Here is a 22,205-nt window from a genome sequence, read left to right as displayed (position 1 = left end):
GTGACAATGACTGTGAGCCCTCGCGGGCAGGGTCCTCTCTCCTCCTATACCAGTCTGTTTTGTACTGTTAATGATTGTTGTACGTATACCCTCTTTCACTTGTAAAGCACCATGGAATAAATGGCGCTATAATAATAAATAATAATAATAATAATAATGACAGTGGTGGGCTATCTGTGTGATCACCCAGGTTGTCTCCGTGACATGAATCATCAAATAAAACCTATTTACTGCATAAGAAGATATACTAGTTTGTAACCGTGAATTTACTTTGATTTGTAAAACCTGTGTTTGCATTTTTCTAGAATTAGGGCATTAATCTAGATCCCAGGGATTGACCCTGATTGTGCAAAGGAAATTGCAATCATTGTTCAAGGGAAAACTATAAGGCTATGTGCGCACGTTGCGTACAGTCACTGCAGAAAATGTCCGTAGTGAAAAAAAAAAAAGCCGATTTTCATGCGCTCTGACTGCAGCCCCTCCCATAGACAGAGCAGGGGCTGCAGGCAGAGCGCACGGAAGAAGTGACATGTCACTTCTTAGAACGCGCGCTTCGGGCAGCAGCCGAAGCGCTGCGCTCTACGACGCCACGTGCGCACGGCTCCTGCATAATCTCCATAGATTATGCAGGGGACGCAGGACGCATGCAGTTACGCTGTGCTACAAAGCGCAGCGTAACTGCATGTAATTACACAACGTGCGCACATAGCATAAGTGTTCAAAAACTCTTAAAAACTCTACTACTTAATCTACATCCATGTACTTCCTTTCTAAGTTTTAAAACTATTGCATTTTGTCCTTCTAGTGTTTTCCAGAAGGAGCTGACATGGTCTCTGCTTTAGACCTTTACTTCCAGGTAAGAAATGATCAACCTCATCATAAATTTGGTGCTTGGCACCTTTCACAAATAGGTCTAAGTTATTTCAAATCTTTGATCATTACTTTAGCGAGGATCTTTTAACCCCTTCACAGTATATGATGGAATTATCTATCATGAGCACCTCCGTTAGTGCTTTATGATGAGTAAATCTGTCATTCTGATTGCATGATATCACCACTGCAGTTAAGAATTTATTTTTTGATGCATATGTGGCGCCCTGGACAAGCCAGGGGCCACAGGTAACAACACACACACACCCCCACCCCCAGCAGTTCACAGCAGACATCCCCAGGAGACCTGATTTCTTCCCTCGGGTTCAGACAGACACACCAGGTGGGCGGAGTCAGGCAGATAGGCACGCCCTCCGAGGAGTTTAGCTGGCCTGAGTCAAAAACCAGCTCAGACAAGTCCAGGCAGAGGAAGAGAGAGGAGGTCTGCAGAGAGGCAGACGCGGACTGGGGCCTAGGTTGGAGCATAGGTCCCTCGTGTAGCCAGTGAGGCAGACGGTAGTGGCCGTCTGCAGGAGCCGGGAAGACAGTCTTGGTGGAACCGTAGGTAGCCGGGACAGGGTAGTGGCCCGTCCGGTACCGAACCAGGGAGCCAGCTGGAAACCGGAGCACAGGAGGAGCGTACACGAAGGTGAAGGAAAGGACTTACACTACCAACCTGGGGTCAGGGGAAAAACACCGCAGCCGTCTGTGGGACCCATCCATCCAGCCGTTTGTTTTACCAGAGACTTTGTATTCATCATTGGCTGAGTGAGTACCACCGTGTCGTGCGGCACTGCGCTGCCCCGCGACCCTGCACCTCACCAGGCCCCGTAACCCGCCTGTCATCCTACCCCTCACCCCTCACTGGGCCCCGGGACAACCAACCCCCTTACCCACAGAGGGGAGAACCAACAGCCAAGCTGCTCCCTGCCATCGCTCCCGGGATCCCCGTCCAGAGCAGCGGTGGTGTCACAACCTCACCACAACCGTGGGTGGCGTCACAGACAACATCCCTAAACCAAACCACCCCCCCTTTCACCTTTCACTCACGGGCGAGGAACACCGCTCGAGTCCCCGGGATCCGGCCCACCGCTCGAGCCACCGAGCAGCAGCAGCAGAGCAGCCGGACCCGAGCAGTGGGTGAGCGCAGCGTCCCCTCCTCCGCCCGCGACACATATGTAGTTTTCAATAAGACAATAAAAAGGGCTTGTTAGCAAGCATACATGGTGGCAGTTTGGGGGCTTGGGAAAGATGTCCGGCTCAATTAAAAATTTAAAAAAACAGCTTGGCTTTTTTTTTTTTTTTATTTCCCTCCACAAAAGTTAAAGTTTGGTAAAGTTAAATTTACCCCAAAAGGGTGTCACTGACAAGTGCACCCCAAAATGCGAAAAAACAGCTGCGGGTATTATGGCTCCTGGAACACGATAATACAAAATCAAAAAATGTTTTGTCCTAAAGGCTCAACATGGGTGAGTCATTAAATGATTAAAGGGGTTGTCCTCTACTTTTATATTGATGACCTCTAATTAACATAAGTCATCAATATAAGATCAGTTCTGTTACAGAGAATTAGAGGTGATCTGCAGTACCCAGCAATGGCCACTAAACAGCGCACAGACCTGTGCTATTCCAATCCATGTGCTGTTTAAATCCAGCCCCACACAGCTGATTGGTTGGGGTCCAACACCTGACACCCTGCCCTACTGATTTTATACTGATGATGTATACTAAGGGTATAACATCTAAAAGTATTGGACAACCTCTTTATGTATTTTTAAAAGTCTGTTTAAGATTCTAATTCTTTGCATGTATTCTCTGACCGTTACAGTATGTTCCCCAAACATGGTATCTGATGAATAATATATTTCCTCTCTTTGTAGTTGTGCTCCATTGAGGTGAACTGTCATTCGGGAAGTGTGATTGCTGCCACCCTGGCTAATGGTGGCATCTGTCCCATCACAGGAGAGCGGGTCCTGAGCGCTGAGGCTGTAAGAAATACTCTGAGCCTAATGCATTCCTGTGGGATGTACGACTTCTCTGGACAATTTGCCTTTCATGTGAGTGCACTGATATAAGATTTAAGCACATTTTAAGAGGTTGTTGTTTTGTTTTTTGTAAATACATTTTTTTAAACAGTCCTTAATAGATAAATTATTCAAAGTTCGGTATAAGAGCTATTATAGCCACTTTTCTTTGAAAACTAAAAAAAAGCTTAAAGGGGTTATCCATTACATTACAACAACTTATTATTGGCCCCAAGGTGGAAAAAAAAAGGATACTCCTCTCCCATCCAAAAATCCGAATCCTTGTTGATGGCACCATTGACGTAGCCAGTTGTTCACCTGTAGAAACGTGTTCCACCACCTTGTTCCATGACCATCCATGTCATGTGACTGTTGCAGCGGATCAATGGCTGCTGACCAACCGCAGCCTGTATATTCCATACAAGAGGATGAGACACTGTGATTACAACCCTTTCTATTAAAAGGAGGTGTTACTCTGTAGCCAATTGACCCCCTCCAGTTGGTGGACAACTGCCTCTCTAGGGCCACCCATAGGTAGCTTACTTGCATGTCAATGTCCAACCCATTAAAGGAACCTGTCACCAGGTTATGTACCATCTAATATATGTGCAGCATAATGTAGAGATAGAGACCCTGATTCCAGTAATGTGTCACTTACTGGGTTGCTTATCACTAGAGGACTAGTAAACCTGCTGTCAGGTAGACTTCAATATTCATTTGCTGTGTATAACCCCATCCCCATCACTGATTGGCAACTTTCTGTCTATGCACAGTGTACGTAGTAAAGTGCCAATCATTGGTGTGGATGGGGTTATAGAGAGCTCAACATTTAGAGAACTTCTAGATCTGAAGCATACAGTGTGTCCACCCATATCCTGTCCACCGCCATTAACTTGAGAATGGCGGCAGCTATAGGCATAGAAGTGGTGTCTAGGTATAGTAAAGTATCCATGCACTACGCAATGAAACCACCTATAGCGCCACCTGGTGGAAAACAACGGAATTAGCATTTTTATCTCGAAAAACGAAACGAGATAGAGGTAAAAAAAGTGAATTACAAAGTTGTACAGCATCATCAATTCAATACAAATTGACACCTTGCATACAGAAATGCTATAATTAGAACGTGTAAAACTCACAAGGCTGCGGACGTAAAGCGATACCTCATGGAGACCTTCCTACAAGTCATTGGGTATGGTGGCTGCGTGGAGTGGCCTCCACGCTCACCTCACCTGACCCCATTGGACTTCTTTCTGTGAGGTCACATCAAACAGAAGTTGTATGCGACCCCTCCACCAACATTGCAGGACCTACGGCGACGTATTACAGATGCTTGTGCAAACGTGTCACCTACCAACATGCAGCAAGATACAGTATGCTGTCCAGAGTCCAGATGTGCATTGCAGCTGACGGTGGCCACTTTGAGCATCAAAGATAAATGAGCGCCATATGTGTGACCAGTATTCAATGTTTTGGGGGGGGTCATGGTTTTCATATCATAGCATTTCTGTATGCAAGGTGTCGAGTCATATTGAATTGATGATGCCCTACAATTTTTTTATTCACTTTTTTTCTCTATCTCGTTCCGTTTTCAAGATAAAAATGCTAACTCCGTTGTTTTCCACCAGGTGGCGCTATAGGTGGTTTCATTGCGTAGCGCATGGCTACTTTACTATACCTAGGCACCACTTCTATGCCTATAGCTGCCGTCATTCTCAAGTTAATGGCGGTGGCAGGGGCGTACATAGAAATCATGGGGCCCCATAGCAAAAGTCTGAATGGGCTCCCCCCACGATAAAAAAACGACAAACAAAATATTATCATAATAATCATTATACATGTTACTGTGGGCAGGTTATAGTCAAAAATAACACATACTACTACATAGTGTTACTGAACAACACCCACCGTATAAAGGCCAATAATACATTGCAAAATAATGCCACCATTCCATGACCAAATATCACCACATAGAGTCTGAATATAACCACTGTCCTGTTACTGAGCAAAGTTCATTGCACCAAGACCAGTGGGATCACACCGCAAATCCCTAAAAAATCTGCAATATGTGAACTTGGCCTAAAGTAGCAATGTCCTTCTTCGTGCCCCTCACCACACACAATATACATTTTCACATCTGTCTCCCCCATTTAATGGTAACGATTATGACCCTTTTTATAGCCTTAGGAACTATAGTAAAACTCTGCAAAGTGCAGGGATAATACACACACACACAAACACACAGAGTGATGGCACATCACAGGGGCAAGACACAAACACAGTGATGGGACATCACAGGGGCAAGACACACAGTGATGGCACAGCACAGGGGCAACACACATAGTGATGGCACAGCACAGGGGCAACACACACAGTGATGGCACAGCACAGGAGCAACACACACACACAGTGATGGCACAGCACAGGTGCAACACACACACACAGTGATGGCACAGCACAGGTGCAACAAATACACACACAGTGATGGCACAGCACAGGGGCAACACACACACAGTATTGGCAAAGGGACAACACAGAGTGATGGCACAGCACAGGGCAGTTTTTCTGTAGAGTTACAGGCAGACATTTGTACATTATAATATTCACCTGCTCCTGTGCTGTGAGAGATGATGATAGTGGCTCTGGCCTCTCTGCTGCACTTCTTGTGAGTCCTCCTGGCTGCTCCTCCTGTCCTGCTTTTTCTTTCTTTTCCTTCTGTTCTCTGCTTCTCACTGTTTTTCTGCTCTCTGTTTGCTTTTCTCTCTTTTCTGTGTTCTCTACTTCTTCACTCCTGCGCTGTTTTCCTTTTCATCATTTCATTCTCACGCAGCTGTACTGAATAAGCTCCGCCCCCTCTCCTGATTGGCTGTTCTCCTCCTGGCATCTCTCACTAGAAGAAGCTGCTGCCTGGCCACTCCCTCGTCTTCAGCACAGGCCGCGCACAGTGTGCAGTGTGGATGAGTCTGCATCTCTGCGTTGGCTAGTCTGCAGCTATAGAAACAGTGCCAGCTCCCAGCGGCGTTAATCAGCTGCTTGGTGACGGCATGAAAGTGAAAACGCACACACCGCAGGCAGCCACCCCGGTCCCCTCCAGCCAGGGCTGCCACCAGGAATTTCAGGGCATCATACTGCCAAAATTTTCAGGCCCCCTTTAGACTCCACCATAGCTCTGGCTCTACCCCTCAATCCTTCGGCAATAGAAAAAAGTTGTTTCCAGCATCACGTCCAAGAAATAAGGTTAAAAGACTATTTTATTCCATAAAATTAAAACCAAACACTAGGTTGGATGGACGTCCACGAAGTATAAAACAATGGCTTACGCGTTCCACACCTAAAACATGTTCTTAGTTTTAGACATATCCTGCTAGATCTGCACAGGTAAGTGTAGCACCCCTGAGGTACCAGGTGCCACAAAATATAAGTGGTAATCCAAACCCCGAAATATCCGTGCCAGAGTAAACGCACCAGCAACTTCAGGCCACACACACAACCCCAACACTAACCTGGGAGACTGCCTAGTAACAGGTAAAAAGGGAGGGCACTGATTGGATAGTAGCCACCCAACGCAGCGAGGGAGAGGGGCCAAAGTGACAGTTGGAAAAAGGCGGGAGGAAGTGGTGCGGAGGCAGTTAGGAGGTCGGTTAGGAGAGGTTGTGAGGGGAAGTCTGAGGAGAAAGTTGGCAGAATAGAGAAGGAGTGAAGTGAAAGTGGAAAGACAGAAAAGACCTGCAGTGAGAATCGAGTGCTGTAATAAGGAGAGGACCGTGAGGTGAGGGACCGGGAATTTCAGGACCTGTGGGCCCCTGTGGAAGTACGAGACTCCAGGAACCGCAGCGTGTCCGTGGAAGGACAGAACCAAGCTCACAGACCTAATCACAAGGCAGGGTGCAGATCCCTAGTACAGTGAGACCCTTTATGGACATTGTCAATTCCACCAGGTGAAGGAATCTCCAGGGTTCTTCACTACCAAAAGAGTCTGAAGCATAAGGAGCAAAGAGCGGACCGTGGACTGAACCCCTTAAATAGTCCAGGCTGCCTGCAATAGGACCAAGAGAAACAGAGAGGTTCCCAAGTAGTTCTAGGCCACGGGAGCCCATCAACAAGTGTGCACTGAGGTCAGCGATCCCAGGTCACAGCTGGCACGGAGAACAAGGGGAGCGGAGACACCTGGGACCGACACCCGCAGGTTCAGGTACCACCACAGCAAAGTAAACAAGGCAAGTTAAACTACAACACTGGTGTGGACTATTTCCTTGACAGCGTGCACTGAGACTGTGCCCCACTACAACCCCCATCATCCACTGCTGGGGCCTGTCCCTGCTTGCATAGGGCTCTAGCCATCCAGGCTGCATCACTCCATCAGCCCCAGCAGAAACCTGCAGCGGCGGCCCCAAATAACCTGGCCACACACCGCAAGTGGAATAGTCGACAAAAACTCTTATTTTTATTTTCTTTTATTTAAATGGAATAAAATTGGTTTTAACCTCATTTCTTGGACGTGATGCTGGAAACAACTTTCTTCTATTGCTGGACTTTGCCTCTTTGAACACGGAGCTGACCTCCCTGCACCGTCCCCCAGAGAAAGGACCCAGGGGATGCAGTTACCGGTGGAGCGGAGATCCTCCTGTGCATACTGACCTCCATCCTTCCACAATCGCACCATCACTGGAAAATCTCTAATTCTGCAAACAGTCCTCACCAATCACACATTAACCAAAAGTCATTTTGACAGCCCGAAAAAAGCTGCATGTGTGTCGCCCTGGGCAAGCCAGGGGCCACAGGTCACAACACCACCACACCCCACACTCCAGGTAGGCACATCACAGCTAACCAGAAATCCTTGTTGCCTTCCTCCAGAGGTTGATGATGCACACCAGGGGGTGGGCCAGGCGGTTGGCTCCGCCCACCGAGGAGCTCACAACACTGGAGGCAGGAAGAAACCAGGCAGATGAGTCCAGGAGGAGGAAGTGGAAGGAGTGGAGGAGTAGTCTAGACAGGGCAAAAGTAAACAGCAAAGTGAGAGTGAAAGCAAGTAAAGTGACAGAAGAGAAAGACAGCCTGAAGGGTCCAGCTTTGTGAGGGCCAGAACAGCAAGGTCAGCAACGGCGGTGACTGTCTGGAGGGGGACCGTTTGGAAGTTCCTGGAAGGACCCCGTTGGCTGTGTGCCCGGTGGTCTGGAGCAGTGTTCCGAAGGACAGTCAGCACCAGGGCAGGGGCCTCTCGGACCCCGGCAAGGCTAGGAGTCGCCAGATTTGCCAAATCCGTCAGTGACGGGGACGCAGATCCCCCAACAACCAAGTCCCGATTGAAGGCAACAGCCCAACCCGTATTGGAGAGACACCGCCACCGCCACGGCACCAGTTTCTCAGGGCCAGCGCCTGCGGGCAAAGTGTAGAGCTCCTCCGGCCCAGATTGCAGCCGGGGAGCGGGTAACCGGAGGGAATCCACCGCTACCATCAGTCAACACAGGTGCAAGGAAGAGAGACATCACCGTCACCTACCGGGAGTGCAGGTGCAGCCGTCTGTGGGACCGTCCTACCAGCCGTTGGTTTACCGTACAAACTGTGTCCGTGTGTCAGGCTGAGTGAGTACCACAGTGCCGCAAGGCACAGCCCTGCCCCCGCGTCCCTGCGCCCTCCAGGCCCTACACTTTACATCTCATCACCGGGCCCCGGGATCACCAACCCCTACCCACGGAGGGGCAACACAACACCTGGCTGCTCCGCATCACCATCCCCGGGACCCCTATACTGAGCAGCGGTGGTGCAATCACCATAACCGTGGGTGGCGTCACGAACTATAACAATCCCCACACCCAACAAACACCCCCTTTCACTCACGGGCGAGGAGTGTCGCTCGAGAAACCCCGGGATCCGGCCCACAGCTCGAGCCACCAGGAGCAGCTGCCGGACCCGAGCAGAAGGGGTGAGCGCGGTGTGCTGACACCCTCCTCCCCGCCCGCGACACATGCACCATTTTTTGGGTCATTAAAATGATGAGCCCCAGACAGAATCGTCAGCCTTAGGTGTATATCTAATATATAAAATATATAAAACGGTGTATGTGTGTGTATGTGTATGTGTAAGTGTGTGTGTATATATATTATATATATATATATATATATATATATATATATATATATATATATATATATATATATATATAAATATATATACACACACACTGTATGTGTGTCCACTATAGTAATCCGCACCGTCTCATTTATAGTCATGATATTTTGCACAGACACCTCATGTGACCCAGGGAACATCATAGACTATTTTCTGAGGGGAAAATGTAACCCCGCGCTTTAGTTATTCACCAAAAAAATTACTTACATTAAAGTCAATGGAGCTGTGAGGTGAGGTCATTAATAGGAGCTGTGATTGGTTGCTATAGGCAACAAAGGACATTCTTAGTGTTAGATGCTTATGTGTGAGGTAATATGATATCGGTGGAGAGACGGATACAGACAGACAGAAAAAGAGACTGACAGAGACAGATAGGGAAAGAGACAGACTGGCAGGGAAGGAGACAGACAGGGAATGAGAGACAGACAGGAAATGAGAGAGACAGACAGGAAATGAGAGAGACAGACAAGGAATGAGAGAGAGACAGACAAGGAATGAGAGAGAGACAGACAAGGAATGAGAGAGAGACAGACAGGGAATGAGAGCGAGAGACAGACAGGGAATGAGAGCGAGAGACAGACAGGGAATGAGAGCGAGAGACAGACAGGGAATGAGAGCGAGAGACAGACAGGGAATGAGACATTCTGGCAGGGAGAGAGACAGACAGAGACATCCAGACAGACAGACTACATGCCCAGTTACTCACACTATACATTACCTCATCTTGCAGTCCTGATCGGTGCAGAGCAGGAGAGAAACCACTGGGAGCTGCACGGAGGCTGCAGCAGCTGAACAACAGGACCTGCATGTTCACTGGTCATGTGAACAGGCACATGATTAGTTAGATAACAGGTCCTTCACCGCAGCCTCCATAGTACATTTCCTATTCTGCACCGATCACATAAATCAGTGCAGACTAGGAGAGAGGGCAGCTCTCTATGAGCGACTCGGGTCCCCTCATTGCCATGATGGCGGCCACGAACCCTGGGGCCTGGTGAGCTGAGGAATGAAAGGGGAGGGGCCTGGGCTGTCAGCTGCGGGCCCCCCCTCCTGCCTCAAGCTCACGAACCCCATAGCAGTGGCGTGGTCTGCCTCTATTGACGGTACGCCACTGGGCGGTGAACAGGATATGGGTGGATACACGGTCTGAGGCCTAAAACACACGTCCTTGATAACCACGCACGTGTAATACGGGCCGTTTTTCATGTCCGTAATCCGTTTTTTGGTCCGTAAATAACGCACGTGTGGTGGCTGTGTGTCCGGTGTATGGTAACCACGTGTGCTTGTGGAATGGCCGTGTGTGCGTGTGAAACTTAACTGACGTGTGTGTGTGTGTTGTCCGTGTGAAATGTCCGTGTGTGATGTTAAATGTCGTTGATACATGCCGGCTGACAGCAGACAGAGTCGCGCGCTGAGAATGAACTCGGGTGAACTTCACCCGACTTCATCCTCATACCGCGGCTCTGTCTGTGTCGCGAGCTGATTAGCGGTCACCCGTGAAGGACTCACCGGTGACCGCTAATCACCAGAGTGACTGAATGGAGTACCCCTCTCGCATACTCACCGTTCCCCGATCACCGGCGCGGCGCTGCACGGCTGTTCTCTAAACTCCGGCGGCTTTTCCTCTTTTGAAAAAGCCGGCCACTCATTAATCGATCTCATATTCCCTGCTTTCCCCGCCCACCGGCAAATATGATTGGTTGCAGTGAGACACGCCCACACGCTGAGTGACAGCTGTCACTGCACCCAATCACAGCAGCCGGTGGGCGTGTCTATACTGTGCAGTAAAATAAATAAATAATTTAAAAAAAACGGCGTGCGGTCCCCCCCTATTTTAATACCAGCCAGATAAAGCCATACGGCTGCAGGCTGGTATTCTCAGGATGGGGAGCCCCACGTTATGGGAAGCCCCCCAGCCTAACAATATCAGCCAGCAGACGCCAAGAATTGCCGCATACATTAGATGCGACAGTTCTGGAACTGTACCCGGCTCTTCCCGATTTGCCCTGGTGCGTTGGCAAATCGAGCAAGAAGGAGTTAATGGCAGCCCATAGCTGCCACTAAATCCTAGATTAATCATGTGAGGCGTCTCCCCGAGATACCTTCCATGATTAATCTGTAAGTTACGGTAAATAAACACACACCTGAAAAATCCTTTATTTGAAATAAAAAACACAAACACATTTCCTGGTTCACCAATTTAATCAGCCCAAAAAAGCCCTCCATGTCCGGCGTAATCCAGGATGGTCCAGCGTTGCTACCAGCTCTGCTGCATGAAGGTGACCGGAGCAGCAGAAGACACATCCGCTCCTGTCAGCTCCACGCAGCAACTGAGGTGAGTAGCGCGATCAGCTGTGCTGTCACTGAGGATACTCGCGGCCACCGCTGGATCCAGTGACAGCGGGTAACCTCAGTGACAGCTTAGCTGATCACGCGGCTCTCTTCATTTGCTGCGTGGAGGTGACAGGAGCGGCGGTGTCTTCTGCTGCTCCGGTCACCTTCATGCAGCAGAGCTGGAAGGGACGCTGGACCATCCTGGATTACACGGGACATGGAGGGCTTTGTCAGGCTGATTAAATTGGTGAACCAGGGAATGTGTTTGTGTTTTTTATTTCTAATAATGGATTTTTCAGGTGTGTGTGTTTATTTACTGTAATTTACAGATCAATCATGGAAGGTATCTCGGGGAGACGCCTGACATGATTAATCTAGGATTTAGTGGCAGCTATGGGCTGCCATTAACTCCTTATTACCCCGATTTGCCAACGCACCAGGGCAAATCGGTAAGAGCCGGGTACTGTCCCAGAACAGTCGCATCTAATGTATGCGGCCATTCTGGGCGGCTGCTGACTGATATTCTTAGGCTGGGGGCTCCCCATAACGTGGAGCTCCCCATCCTGAGAATACCAGCCTTCAGCCGTATGGCTTTATCTGGCTGGTATTAAAATTGGGGGGACCGCACGCCGTTTTTTTTAATTATTTATTTATTTCTATACTCCATAGTGACACGCCCACCGGCTGCTGTGATTGGGTGCAGTGAGACACCTGTCACTCAGCGTGGGGGCGTGTCTCACTGCAACCAATCATAGGCGCCGATGGGCGGGGAAAGCAGGGAATACGAGATTGTTTAATGAGCGGCCGGCTTTTTCAAATTAGAAAAAGCCGCCGGACCTGTGTGAACGCCGTGCAGCGCCGCGCCGGGGATCGGGGAACGGTGAGTATGAGAGAGGGGGGGAAACTTCAGTCACTCGGGGGTATTAGCGGTCACCGGTGAATCCTTCACAGTTGACCGCTAATCAGTACACGGCACACAGACAGAGCCGCCGCATGACAATGAAGTCGGGTGGAGTTTACTCGAGTTCATTCTCATCCCGCTACTCTGTCTTCCGACATGTAGTAATGACATTTTGCATCACACACGGACATTTCTCACGGACAACATAACCACACATCCGTGCAAGGAACGTTTTATTTGGACTCCCATAGGCTAACATTATGTCCGTGTGTGCGTGCTCCGTCCCAAAAACGAACATGCTTCCGTGCCAAACGGAGCAAAAAACGTGGGACGCACACGAACACACGGAAGATCAAATAACACGCACGTGTGCCTTTAAACATAAAAAAACATATGTGCACATTTGGTCATATCTCCGGTATGTACGGAAACGGACCACACACGCACGTTTTAAACGAATGTGTGTTGCAGGCCTAAAACAGTGATTTTATCAAAACTCTAGCAAGCAGCCCAGTAAGTGACACATCGATGAAATCGGGGTTTCTGTCACTACATTTTGCTGCACTCAGATGGGGGAGCAAGAGCCTGGTGACCCTTAATGAGCCTTGAAGCTTGACTAGAAACATCAGCCATACCAGAATTATCCCTCTGACAGAGCTGTGCCAGAGTTTTTGCTCCTCAGTCTCTGAAATAGTGATGCGATAAGATGTAACCACTTCCTGATGTGGTAGTACTTAATGCCATCAGGATGTAACTAAGATGGCACAGGCTTCCATGCCATATGAGGCGGCTGTAATATCTAGCTGAGCTCATGCTGCATGTGCTGAGACAGAACATAGCTCAGGTTCTAGCATTTTAACCCAGGATGCTGCTGTTAATAGTGACAAGGACAAGCTAAGATATTTGACAGAGGAAGACCTCTCCCTCTGTCAGTCCATCAATACCCCTGTAATGCAATCAAAAATTGCCTATCAGTTGCTATGTAAACCAGAGGCCTAATAAGGCTTCGATGTGTACCATATGCTACAACATATCAAATACTACCAAAGGCAAGACCTAGTAGGCTGCCGCTCATCCTAACACTGCCAGGCTGAATATTTCACTAAAATACTTATGTAGTGCACTGTATTATCTAGGTGATCAAAGGATCGAGTGTTCAAGTCTCCTTGTGAGACTAATTTATAGGGAGAAAAAAAGCTATGTTTTATAAGTGTAAAACTGTAATAACATTAGATTAATAAAATTAATAATATTCTCAATAGTAAAACTTTTATTTGTAAAAAAAAAAAAACGCAGAAGGGACACACATTTGGTATCAATGTAATAGTAATGATCCATACTATAAAACTATATTATTTATCCGGCACAATGAAGGCCCTTTAAAAAAAATATGAAAAGAAATCTTGGAATACAAAGAGCATCTCTCACTTCAGATGACCTTTCCTGTCCTGCGTTACATACATTACTCATTGATTGGACCAGATGCTGTATTTCCCCTGTGGTGGGCTGTAGGAAAAATAATGACTTATTGCAGGTTTCTCTACAGATTACAGCTGAGAAAGACATATTGTGCTTATTGTCCATGGAGCTTTCTAACAAGTAGGGATTATCCAGAGTGGAAAGCCATTAATGATGAAACAGAGGACTGTTCTGCAGATATAGAAAGAGAAGAATCAGTGTTTTTGCCTATTAATTGCATTTTTGTCATTGTTAATAGTACTTTTCAATAAATACTTAAAATATTAAACTATATATATAAAGGGATTTATAGGGCACAAGAGCCTGACTACAGGGATGTGTCAATTATTAGGCTGTATGTTCAATACAATCAATATTTTATCAGCAAGAGATTATCACTGTAGGACTACATCATAAGTGTCTGACAGTCAGGCTAAACTGTGTAACCCCGCCCCCACCACCTATTAGCAGCTTGTTGACAAATCACAGTGTACACAGGAAGCTGTCAGTCAGGGTTGTGGGCGGGATATACACAGGCCAGAAATCCTGGCTCTGCTACATCTACATCAGACAAACAAAGATTCTATTAAAACTAGACCAAGCAGCCCAGTAAGGGATAAATCACTGGAATCAGGCTTTCTTGCCCCACATTTTGATGCTCTCAGATTGCATTGCAAAAACCTGCTGACCGATTCCCTTTAATTGTGGTTAAAGCTAACTAAATTAAAAAAATGCACCAAAAACTAAAGACTTGAATACAGGATAACCTTCAGTATAAAACCGCTCTGCAATAAAAAGGAAAACCACTTCCTCAACAAGTTATAAAAGGAAATAAAACAATCTAAAAGAATTATGTTTCCATTTTAATAAGCAAATAACATCTTAAAAGCTTTCCAGCTCTTTTATAGTTCTAGTTCCATCTTGTGGACCGATGTTGTAATTACAATAAATATTCACAGGTACAAGAAAAAATAAATTGTACTACTACCATATATTTGCAAAAATGTCTATACTGGTCGTTGTATATATTTAGCGATTAAAAAAAAGTCTGATCTAAAAAGTGATGACTAGATTATACAATTACAGTAAGCCATAGGACATTCCAATTTAAAAGGGGCAGACGGTAATGTCCTCATGTTAGTGTATTACATGTTCATGTACAAATTAAAGGGCCGATTCATCATAAACTTTGTGCCTTTTTTTAATTTTCTGGGGTTCATTATCTGTTTTGACACTTTACTGTTATTCATCAATCTGGGCGTATTGGTAGACATGGTTAGCCATTTTAATTTTGTTTTTTGTATACCAAATTCATAATTTGTGACTACTTTAAAAAGTCACTTTTTGGGGGGGAGTTGATGACTAAAATGCAACATTTTACAGGTTTGTGTGATTTTGGCTTATACTGAGGTAAAGAACTCACCTAATACTAAACGTGTGCACGTGGCTTTTGGGGAGTTTTTGATGTTTTAGATTTTCTGCCCCTATTAAAGGGAACCTGTCACCAGATTTGGTGACTATAAGCTGCGGCCACCACCAGTGGGCTCTTATATACAGCATTCTAACATGCTGTATATAAGAGCTCAGGCCGGTCTGTAGAACATAAAAATCACTTTATAATATTCACTTAAACGGTCGGTTTGGTGCAGAATGGTCAGATGGGCGTCTCCGTTTTCTGGTGCCAAAGCCTCCCCTTTCGGCCATCTTTGTCCTCTTTCTGAAGCCTGGGTGCATGACACATACTACGTCATCCACAGTAGCCGGCATTTAGGTCCTGCGCAGGCGCACTTTAATTTGCCCTGAGCAGGGCAGATCAAAGTATTGTAGTGCACCTGTGCAGGACCTCAATGCCGGCGCGTGTGCATGATGTACGCGTCATGCACCCAGGCTTCAGAAGAAGGACAAGATGGCCGAAAGGAGAGGCTCCGGTACCGGAGAATGGAGACATCCATCTGACCATTCTACACTGAATCAAACATTTAGGTGAGTATTATAAAGTCATTTTTATGTTCTACACAGTGGCCTGGGCTCTTATATACAGGATGTTAGACTGCTGTATATAAGAGCCCACTGGTGGTGGCCGCAGCTTATAGTCACCAAATCTGGTGACAGGTTCCTTTTTAAAAACGCATAGTATATGGATGTCATATAGATTCTAGGCAAGAACAAAATCGCACTTGCATGACATTTGGAATAACATATGCAAGTCACTCGTACCACTAAGTAAATTAGATTACTAGCATGTTTTTGTGCGGTTTCTTACATGCGTCTTCATCACTTTTTTGATGCTGCAGGTTTTGTCTGTTTTTGGTATCATGTTTGATATTAATCTGCTTTTTTTTACATTCTACACTGGTATTTGGCTTTAGCAAAATGTTATTGATAGACTTGTACGTGGATTATGTTTTTTTATGGGTATCTGTCGTGGAAACATTAAAAACACATGCACGTTTTTACATGCTGATTTCTCCTGCAGCAGAGTGCACTAAAAATGAGTGTTCATTTTTTTTACTTGCAGAATTTCTGCATTTAATGCAAGTCTATGAGAAAAATTTGCACATACAACTCAGCATACACACAAGAGAAGTTGACAATGTTGGGATTTGAAACACGTTCCCAGGTCAGGTTATGCTGAGGTAACCAGAAGCCCGGTGGGCAGGAGATTTCTATAAATCCCATCCACTTTGCTTGAACTCTAAAGGCTGCTTTACACGAGCCAATCCATCGTGCGATTTCTTTGGCAAAGTCTTTTTTTTTTTTTTTTTGTATCGCTGATAGGTAGTTGTCCATGTGTCACACTTTGAGTGTTGTTAAACGACTCCAAAGCGCTCATCGATCTATTGATTGGCCATGGCGGACGTCCAAAAGGCTTCACACATGTTTTTCTTTGGTCAATCTGTCTTTTGTATGGGCGTAATTAGGCAAACTATACACCCCTCCGTGACGTTGTCTGGATTGTTGCACGCCCTGAATTCTTCTGACCTGCTCAATCCAGTTCTGCTAATGTGGTTGATTGGTTAGATCCCATATATATTGTTTCTCTTCTGCGTCCGTCTTTGTTGCCTTGTGTGTCCTTAGCATCAGTCTTGTTTTTTGTTTGTGGTCTGGTTTATGTCGATTTCAGAGTATCTATCTTCAAAAGGTGGGTTAGTTTTGTTTTTTAATGGTTTTTTTATTGTGTTATCTAGCCGTTCACAATGTGTCTCTTAAGGTTTTTTTTTTTGTATGTTTTATCGTGTATTATGTTTTTTGAAACATAATAAGGTTTTGGTTTTTTTGTTAATTTTTGTTTTTTTTCGTTTACAGGTTTAGATTACAGGTTTATTATAACAGTGTAAAATCAAATGTTCTCATATATTCCTTCACAGATGACGGCTCATCAAAACGAATTATTTTTGCGTGATTTCATTGAAAAATATCGCACATTAACCTGTCTTTGGAAAATTAAATCGCCTGTATATAGTAAGGCGGGCTTTGCACGTTGCGACATCGCAGGCCGATGCTGCGATGTCGCACGTGATAGTGCCCGCCCCTGTCGCAGGTACGATATCGTGTGATAGCTGGCGTAGCGAAAACTATCGCTACGCCAGCTTCACACGCACTCACCTGCCATGCGACCGTCGCTCTGGCCGGCGACCCGCCTCCTTCCTAAGGGGGCGGGTCGTGCGGCGTCACAGCGACGTCACACGGCAGGCGGCCAATAGGAGCGGAGGGGCGGAGATGAGCAGGATGTAAACATCCCGCCCAGCTCCTTCCTTCCGCATATCCTACGGAAGCTGCAGTGACGCCGGTAGGAGATGTTCCTCGCTCCTGCGACTTCACACACAGCGATGTGTGCTGCCGCAGGAACGAGGAACAACATCGGACCGTCGCGTCAGCGTAATTATGAATTACGCCGACGCTGCAACGATGATACGATTACGACGATTTTGCGTTCGTTAATCGTATCATCAAGGCTTTACACACTACGATATCGCATGCGATGCCGGATGTGCGTCACTTTCAATTTCACCCCACCGACATCGCACCTGCGATGTCGTAGTGTGCAAAGTCGCCCTAACAAACGCATCAAACAAGCAGCTTATGCGGATCTGATTAGTATCTATACAAAACAATTTCCTAATGAGCCTGTGGATGTAAATCTTATCAAGAAAAAAATACAAGGAATACGCACTGTATATAAAAAGGAACTCAATAAAGTCGAGGAGTCACGACGTTCAGGGGCTGCGACTGCCAATCTTTATGTCCCACGGCTGTGGTATTTTGATCTACTTGACTTCACAAGAGATCAAGAGATTCCAAGGTCATCAACAAGTATGCTTTCCATTCAGGAGTCACAAAATGGGGCGATTGGCAGCGAACAAACAAACGTAAGAAAAATTAGGACTAATGCACTAAAAAACACTGTGCATGACGCCAAGGCTGAATGTTGACACATCATGAGTCATGACTACAGCTCCGTATTTTATAACAGTAATAACCAATCAAAACGCATCTGCTACAACCAATCCGATTAGATTAGGCGTGATTATTTAAAACCACAAATACGCCCTGAACGTTTAATGACGTCACAAACAACTACGAGGATGGCCGATTACACGGTGTCACACTTTGCAATGTGTCGTTCATGAAGACTAAAATGAACGATTTTATGGAATTAAACGATGAGTACACGATGGCCGAATTTCAAACGATTAGGCATCGGTTGGACTCGCAAGGAGCTGTCACATGAGAAGATGTCGTTACGAATGACGGAAGTGCGTCACAAAATCCGTGACCCCAATGATGCATCGCACAATAGATCGACTCGTGTAAAGCAGCCTTAAGGCTATGTGCCCTCGGGAGTTTGTACCTGCGGTACTTCCGCAGGTATGTCCGCAGGTTTCCCGCAGCTGATGCCCCGGAATCCGCAGCTATTTTTAGCTGTGGGATTCCAGCGAAATAGCTGCGGTAAACCTGCAGGCACTCGTGCGGCTTACCTGCGGAAGTCCCGGCCTCTATCTCCATAGTGGAGGGCTGGGATTTCCGCAGGTAATGCCACAGAAATAATTGACATGCAATTACGTGCGGCTGCGAGACATCCGCAGCATATTCCACAGCCGCATGTATCAGCAGCATAGACACAGCACTCCCCATGTCCCATAGGATAACATGGGGAGTGTCTGTACATGCTGAAACCTGCGGATTTATCTGGAAAATCCTTAGGGTACCTTCACACTTTAGCGACGCAGCAGCGATCCCACCAGCGATCTGACCTGGTCAGGATCGCTGTTGCATCGCTACATGGTCGCTGGTGAGCTGTCAAACAGGCAGATCTCACCAGCGACCAGTGACCAGCCCCCAGCCAGCAGCGACGTGCAAGCGACGCTGCGCTTGCACGGAGCCGGCGTCTGGAAGCTGCGGACACTGGTAACTAAGGTAAACATAGGGTATGGTTACCCGATGTTTACCTTAGTTACCAGCGCACACCGCTTCGCTTAGCGTGTGCAGGGAGCAGGAGCCGGCACTGGCAGCGTGAGAGCTGCGGAGGCTGGTAACGAAGGTAAATATCGGGTAACCACCTTGGTTATCCGATGTTTACCTTGGTTACAGCTTACCGCAGGCTGTCAGACGCCGGCTCCTGCTCCCTGCACATTCAGGATTGTTGCTCTCTCGCTGTCACACACAGCGATGTGTGCTTATCAGCGGGAGAGCAACAATAAAAAAATGAACCAGTGCTGTGTGTAACGAGCAGCGATCTCACAGCAGGGCCCAGATCGCTGCTCAGTGTCACACACAGCGAGATCGCTAATGAGGTCACAAAAAACGTGACTCAGCAGCGATCTCAGTAGCGATCTCGCTGTGTGTAAAGTACCCCTTAGGCTATGTGGCTATCATGAGTTTTTAACATTGTGTATTTTTGTTCTGTCAAACACAGAATATTACAGTTCGAGCAAAGTTGATGGGATTTATAGAAATCTCCTGCCCACTGGGCTTCTTTATTACTCAGCGTAAACTGAGCTGCGGTGCGTGTTTCAAATCCGCAACATGTCAATTTCTCTTGTGGGTACGCTGAATTATATGTGCAGATTTTTTTCCCCATAGAATTGCATTAGACTAAGAAAACTCCACAGGTAAAAAATGGACATGCATTTTTAGTGCGAAATGCATCAGAAACACACATAATCCACACATGACTGTACCAATAAAGTTTTTTCAAACCCAAATACCAAGAAAGTATCAAACACAAATCAGTTTTATTAAAGCGTGAAAAACGAATATTGCAGCATCAAAAATATAATAAAGCGCATTAAAAAAAAACAAGCTAAAAAATGCAATTAAAAAATGAGAAGTGACTTAATTTACATACTAGGTGCATAAATTCTACAACATCAAATACTCGTATCAGGAAAAGGAAAGTCAGCTCACCCCTGAAGCGTAGTTACAATCCAGGATAGGAGCACAGGAACCAGTGTTCGAGAACTTTTTCGTTCGAAACGCGTATAGTTTTAGAAATTTTTCAAAATAAAGCTGGAAGAAAGATTTTTATTAACACCCTGGTGCGTGAGCTGGATCCATTTTTGTATCACTCAACATCAAAAACTCCCAAAAAGCTCATCGTGGGCACAGCCTAAAAAGGAAAAAAAAAACAGCAAAACCGCTCAAAACTCATTAAACATTGTGTGCTACTGTGATGAATTTGGTGCGAAATCTATTACGGTAAAATGAGATGTTCAAACAATGTGGTTGTATCTTACAGGTTGGACTCCCGGCAAAGTCTGGTGTGTCTGGAGCCATATTACTAGTTGTTCCTAATATTATGGGCGTTTGCTGTTGGTCCCCTCCTCTCGACAGAATCGGTAACAGCGTCCGAGGGATTCACTTTTGCTATGTGAGAAAAAAATTGTTGTTTTTTTTTTTGTATATGGTTTTGGTTTTTTTTTGCTACCTAGCAGTCAAGTTTTTCCTAAACTAAGAAAAGATATGAAAGACCGATTTAACCCTGGTATATTCCGTATTCATGTTCCGTCCAGTGAGCAAGCAAAGCACTTTTGAGAAATAAATTCCTCCTGAGCAAATACCATTTCTTGGCCTGGTCACTTTGTAATGTCATAAGTGCGAGACATGAATCTAAACCGGCCCTGAATCTAGCGCAGCAAAGTCCGGTTGTTACAGTTTGTTCCTGAGCCTTCTGTGATTTTATTAAATATGACGGCTGCTCCGAAGCCAAAGCCTACCATGTTCCTTATCCACTGCAGGCTATACGGAAATGTTTGGATACAGACATCCTGTTTAATTAAATGTATAAATTCCTTACTTTGCAGGAACTAGTGTCACTTTTCAATTTCCATCATTTTGACAACTTGCGTCATTGTGCAAAGAAGCTGGATCCCCGCAAAGAGACGAGAGAAATTCAGGTATTCTTTATTCTGGTAATATGTTCAGTATACACACAGTCATGGACATAAGTGTTGCACCCTTGATATTGTTCTAGAAAATGAAGTATTTCTCCCAGGAACTTATTGCAACTACACATGTTTTGTTATACGTGTTTATTTCCTTTGTGTGTATTGGAAGACCACACAAAAACAGAGAAAAAAAAGACAAATTGGACATCATTTCACATAAAACTCCAAAATTGTTGTTATCCTCAACTAAATATTTGGTTGCACAGCCTTTGAAAGAAATAGCTGCAATCAATTGCTTCCTATAACCATCAACAAGCTTCCTACACTTCTCACCTGGAATTTTTTACCACTCTTCTATTGCAAACTGCACAAGGTCTCTGATATTTGAAGATGCCAGCAATTTTAAGATATCTCCAAAGGTGTTCAATGGGATTTAGATCCGTACCCATTGCTGCAACTTCAGAAATTTCCAGCACTTTGTTTCCATCTATTTCTAGAGGATTCTTGAAGTACAGTATGTTTGGGGTCATTGTTGTCAAGATTCCTCTGCTCAGTGGGACTAGGGTGCAATGAGTGACTATCTGCTGTGACTATGGATTCAGGGCGTGCTGAGCTGTCAGTTTGGTGAGTGGCAGCTCAGTCTTCCAATCAGGTACTGGAGCATGCTGAGCTGTCAGTGACTTGAATCACAGCTCAGTCATCCAATCTGGTTGTAGGAGGTTGTGTGTTGTTCAGATGTTCCATGTTCCCACTGACTGCCAAGCTACTTAGCTGAGCAGTCTCTCCCAGAACGCTGCTAGTCATAGCATTCTGTTTGAGTTAGCCTGCATTCCTGTGATCTGCTTGTTTTGTTTATTGCGATCTGACACTGGATTGTGACCGGTCTATGCCTCAGTTTGTTCCCTGTAACCACGATGTGTCCTCCTACTATCTTGACCCTCGACTAAAGGCCACTTTACACACTGCGACATCGGTACAGATATCGCCAGTGTACGTACCCGCCCCCATTGGTTGTGCGACACGGGCAAATCGCTGCCCGTGTTGCACAACATTGCCCGGACCCGTCACACATACTTACCTTCCCTGCGACATCGCTGT

The 22,205-nt window shown here is 46.0% G+C and overlaps 1 protein-coding gene across 1 annotated transcript in view; it reads left to right on the top strand.

The window, feature by feature from the left end:
- The window catches only part of GLS2 (glutaminase 2), a 156,598-nt gene that overhangs the window by 118,139 nt on the left and 16,254 nt on the right, over positions 1 to 22,205 (top strand). The window contains exons 11-14 of the mRNA XM_075337011.1: positions 806 to 856; positions 2,751 to 2,927; positions 20,459 to 20,590; positions 21,024 to 21,116. Coding sequence (XP_075193126.1) covers positions 806 to 856; positions 2,751 to 2,927; positions 20,459 to 20,590; positions 21,024 to 21,116 — 453 coding nt within the window. The remainder of the gene's footprint in view (positions 1 to 805; positions 857 to 2,750; positions 2,928 to 20,458; positions 20,591 to 21,023; positions 21,117 to 22,205) is intronic.

The sequence above is a fragment of the Anomaloglossus baeobatrachus genome, chromosome 2 (genome assembly GCF_048569485.1).
Source record: "Anomaloglossus baeobatrachus isolate aAnoBae1 chromosome 2, aAnoBae1.hap1, whole genome shotgun sequence".
Lineage (NCBI taxonomy): Eukaryota > Metazoa > Chordata > Amphibia > Anura > Aromobatidae > Anomaloglossus > Anomaloglossus baeobatrachus.
The sequence above is the reverse complement of the archived record's forward strand: the minus strand, read 5'-3'. Positions and strand labels throughout refer to the sequence as shown.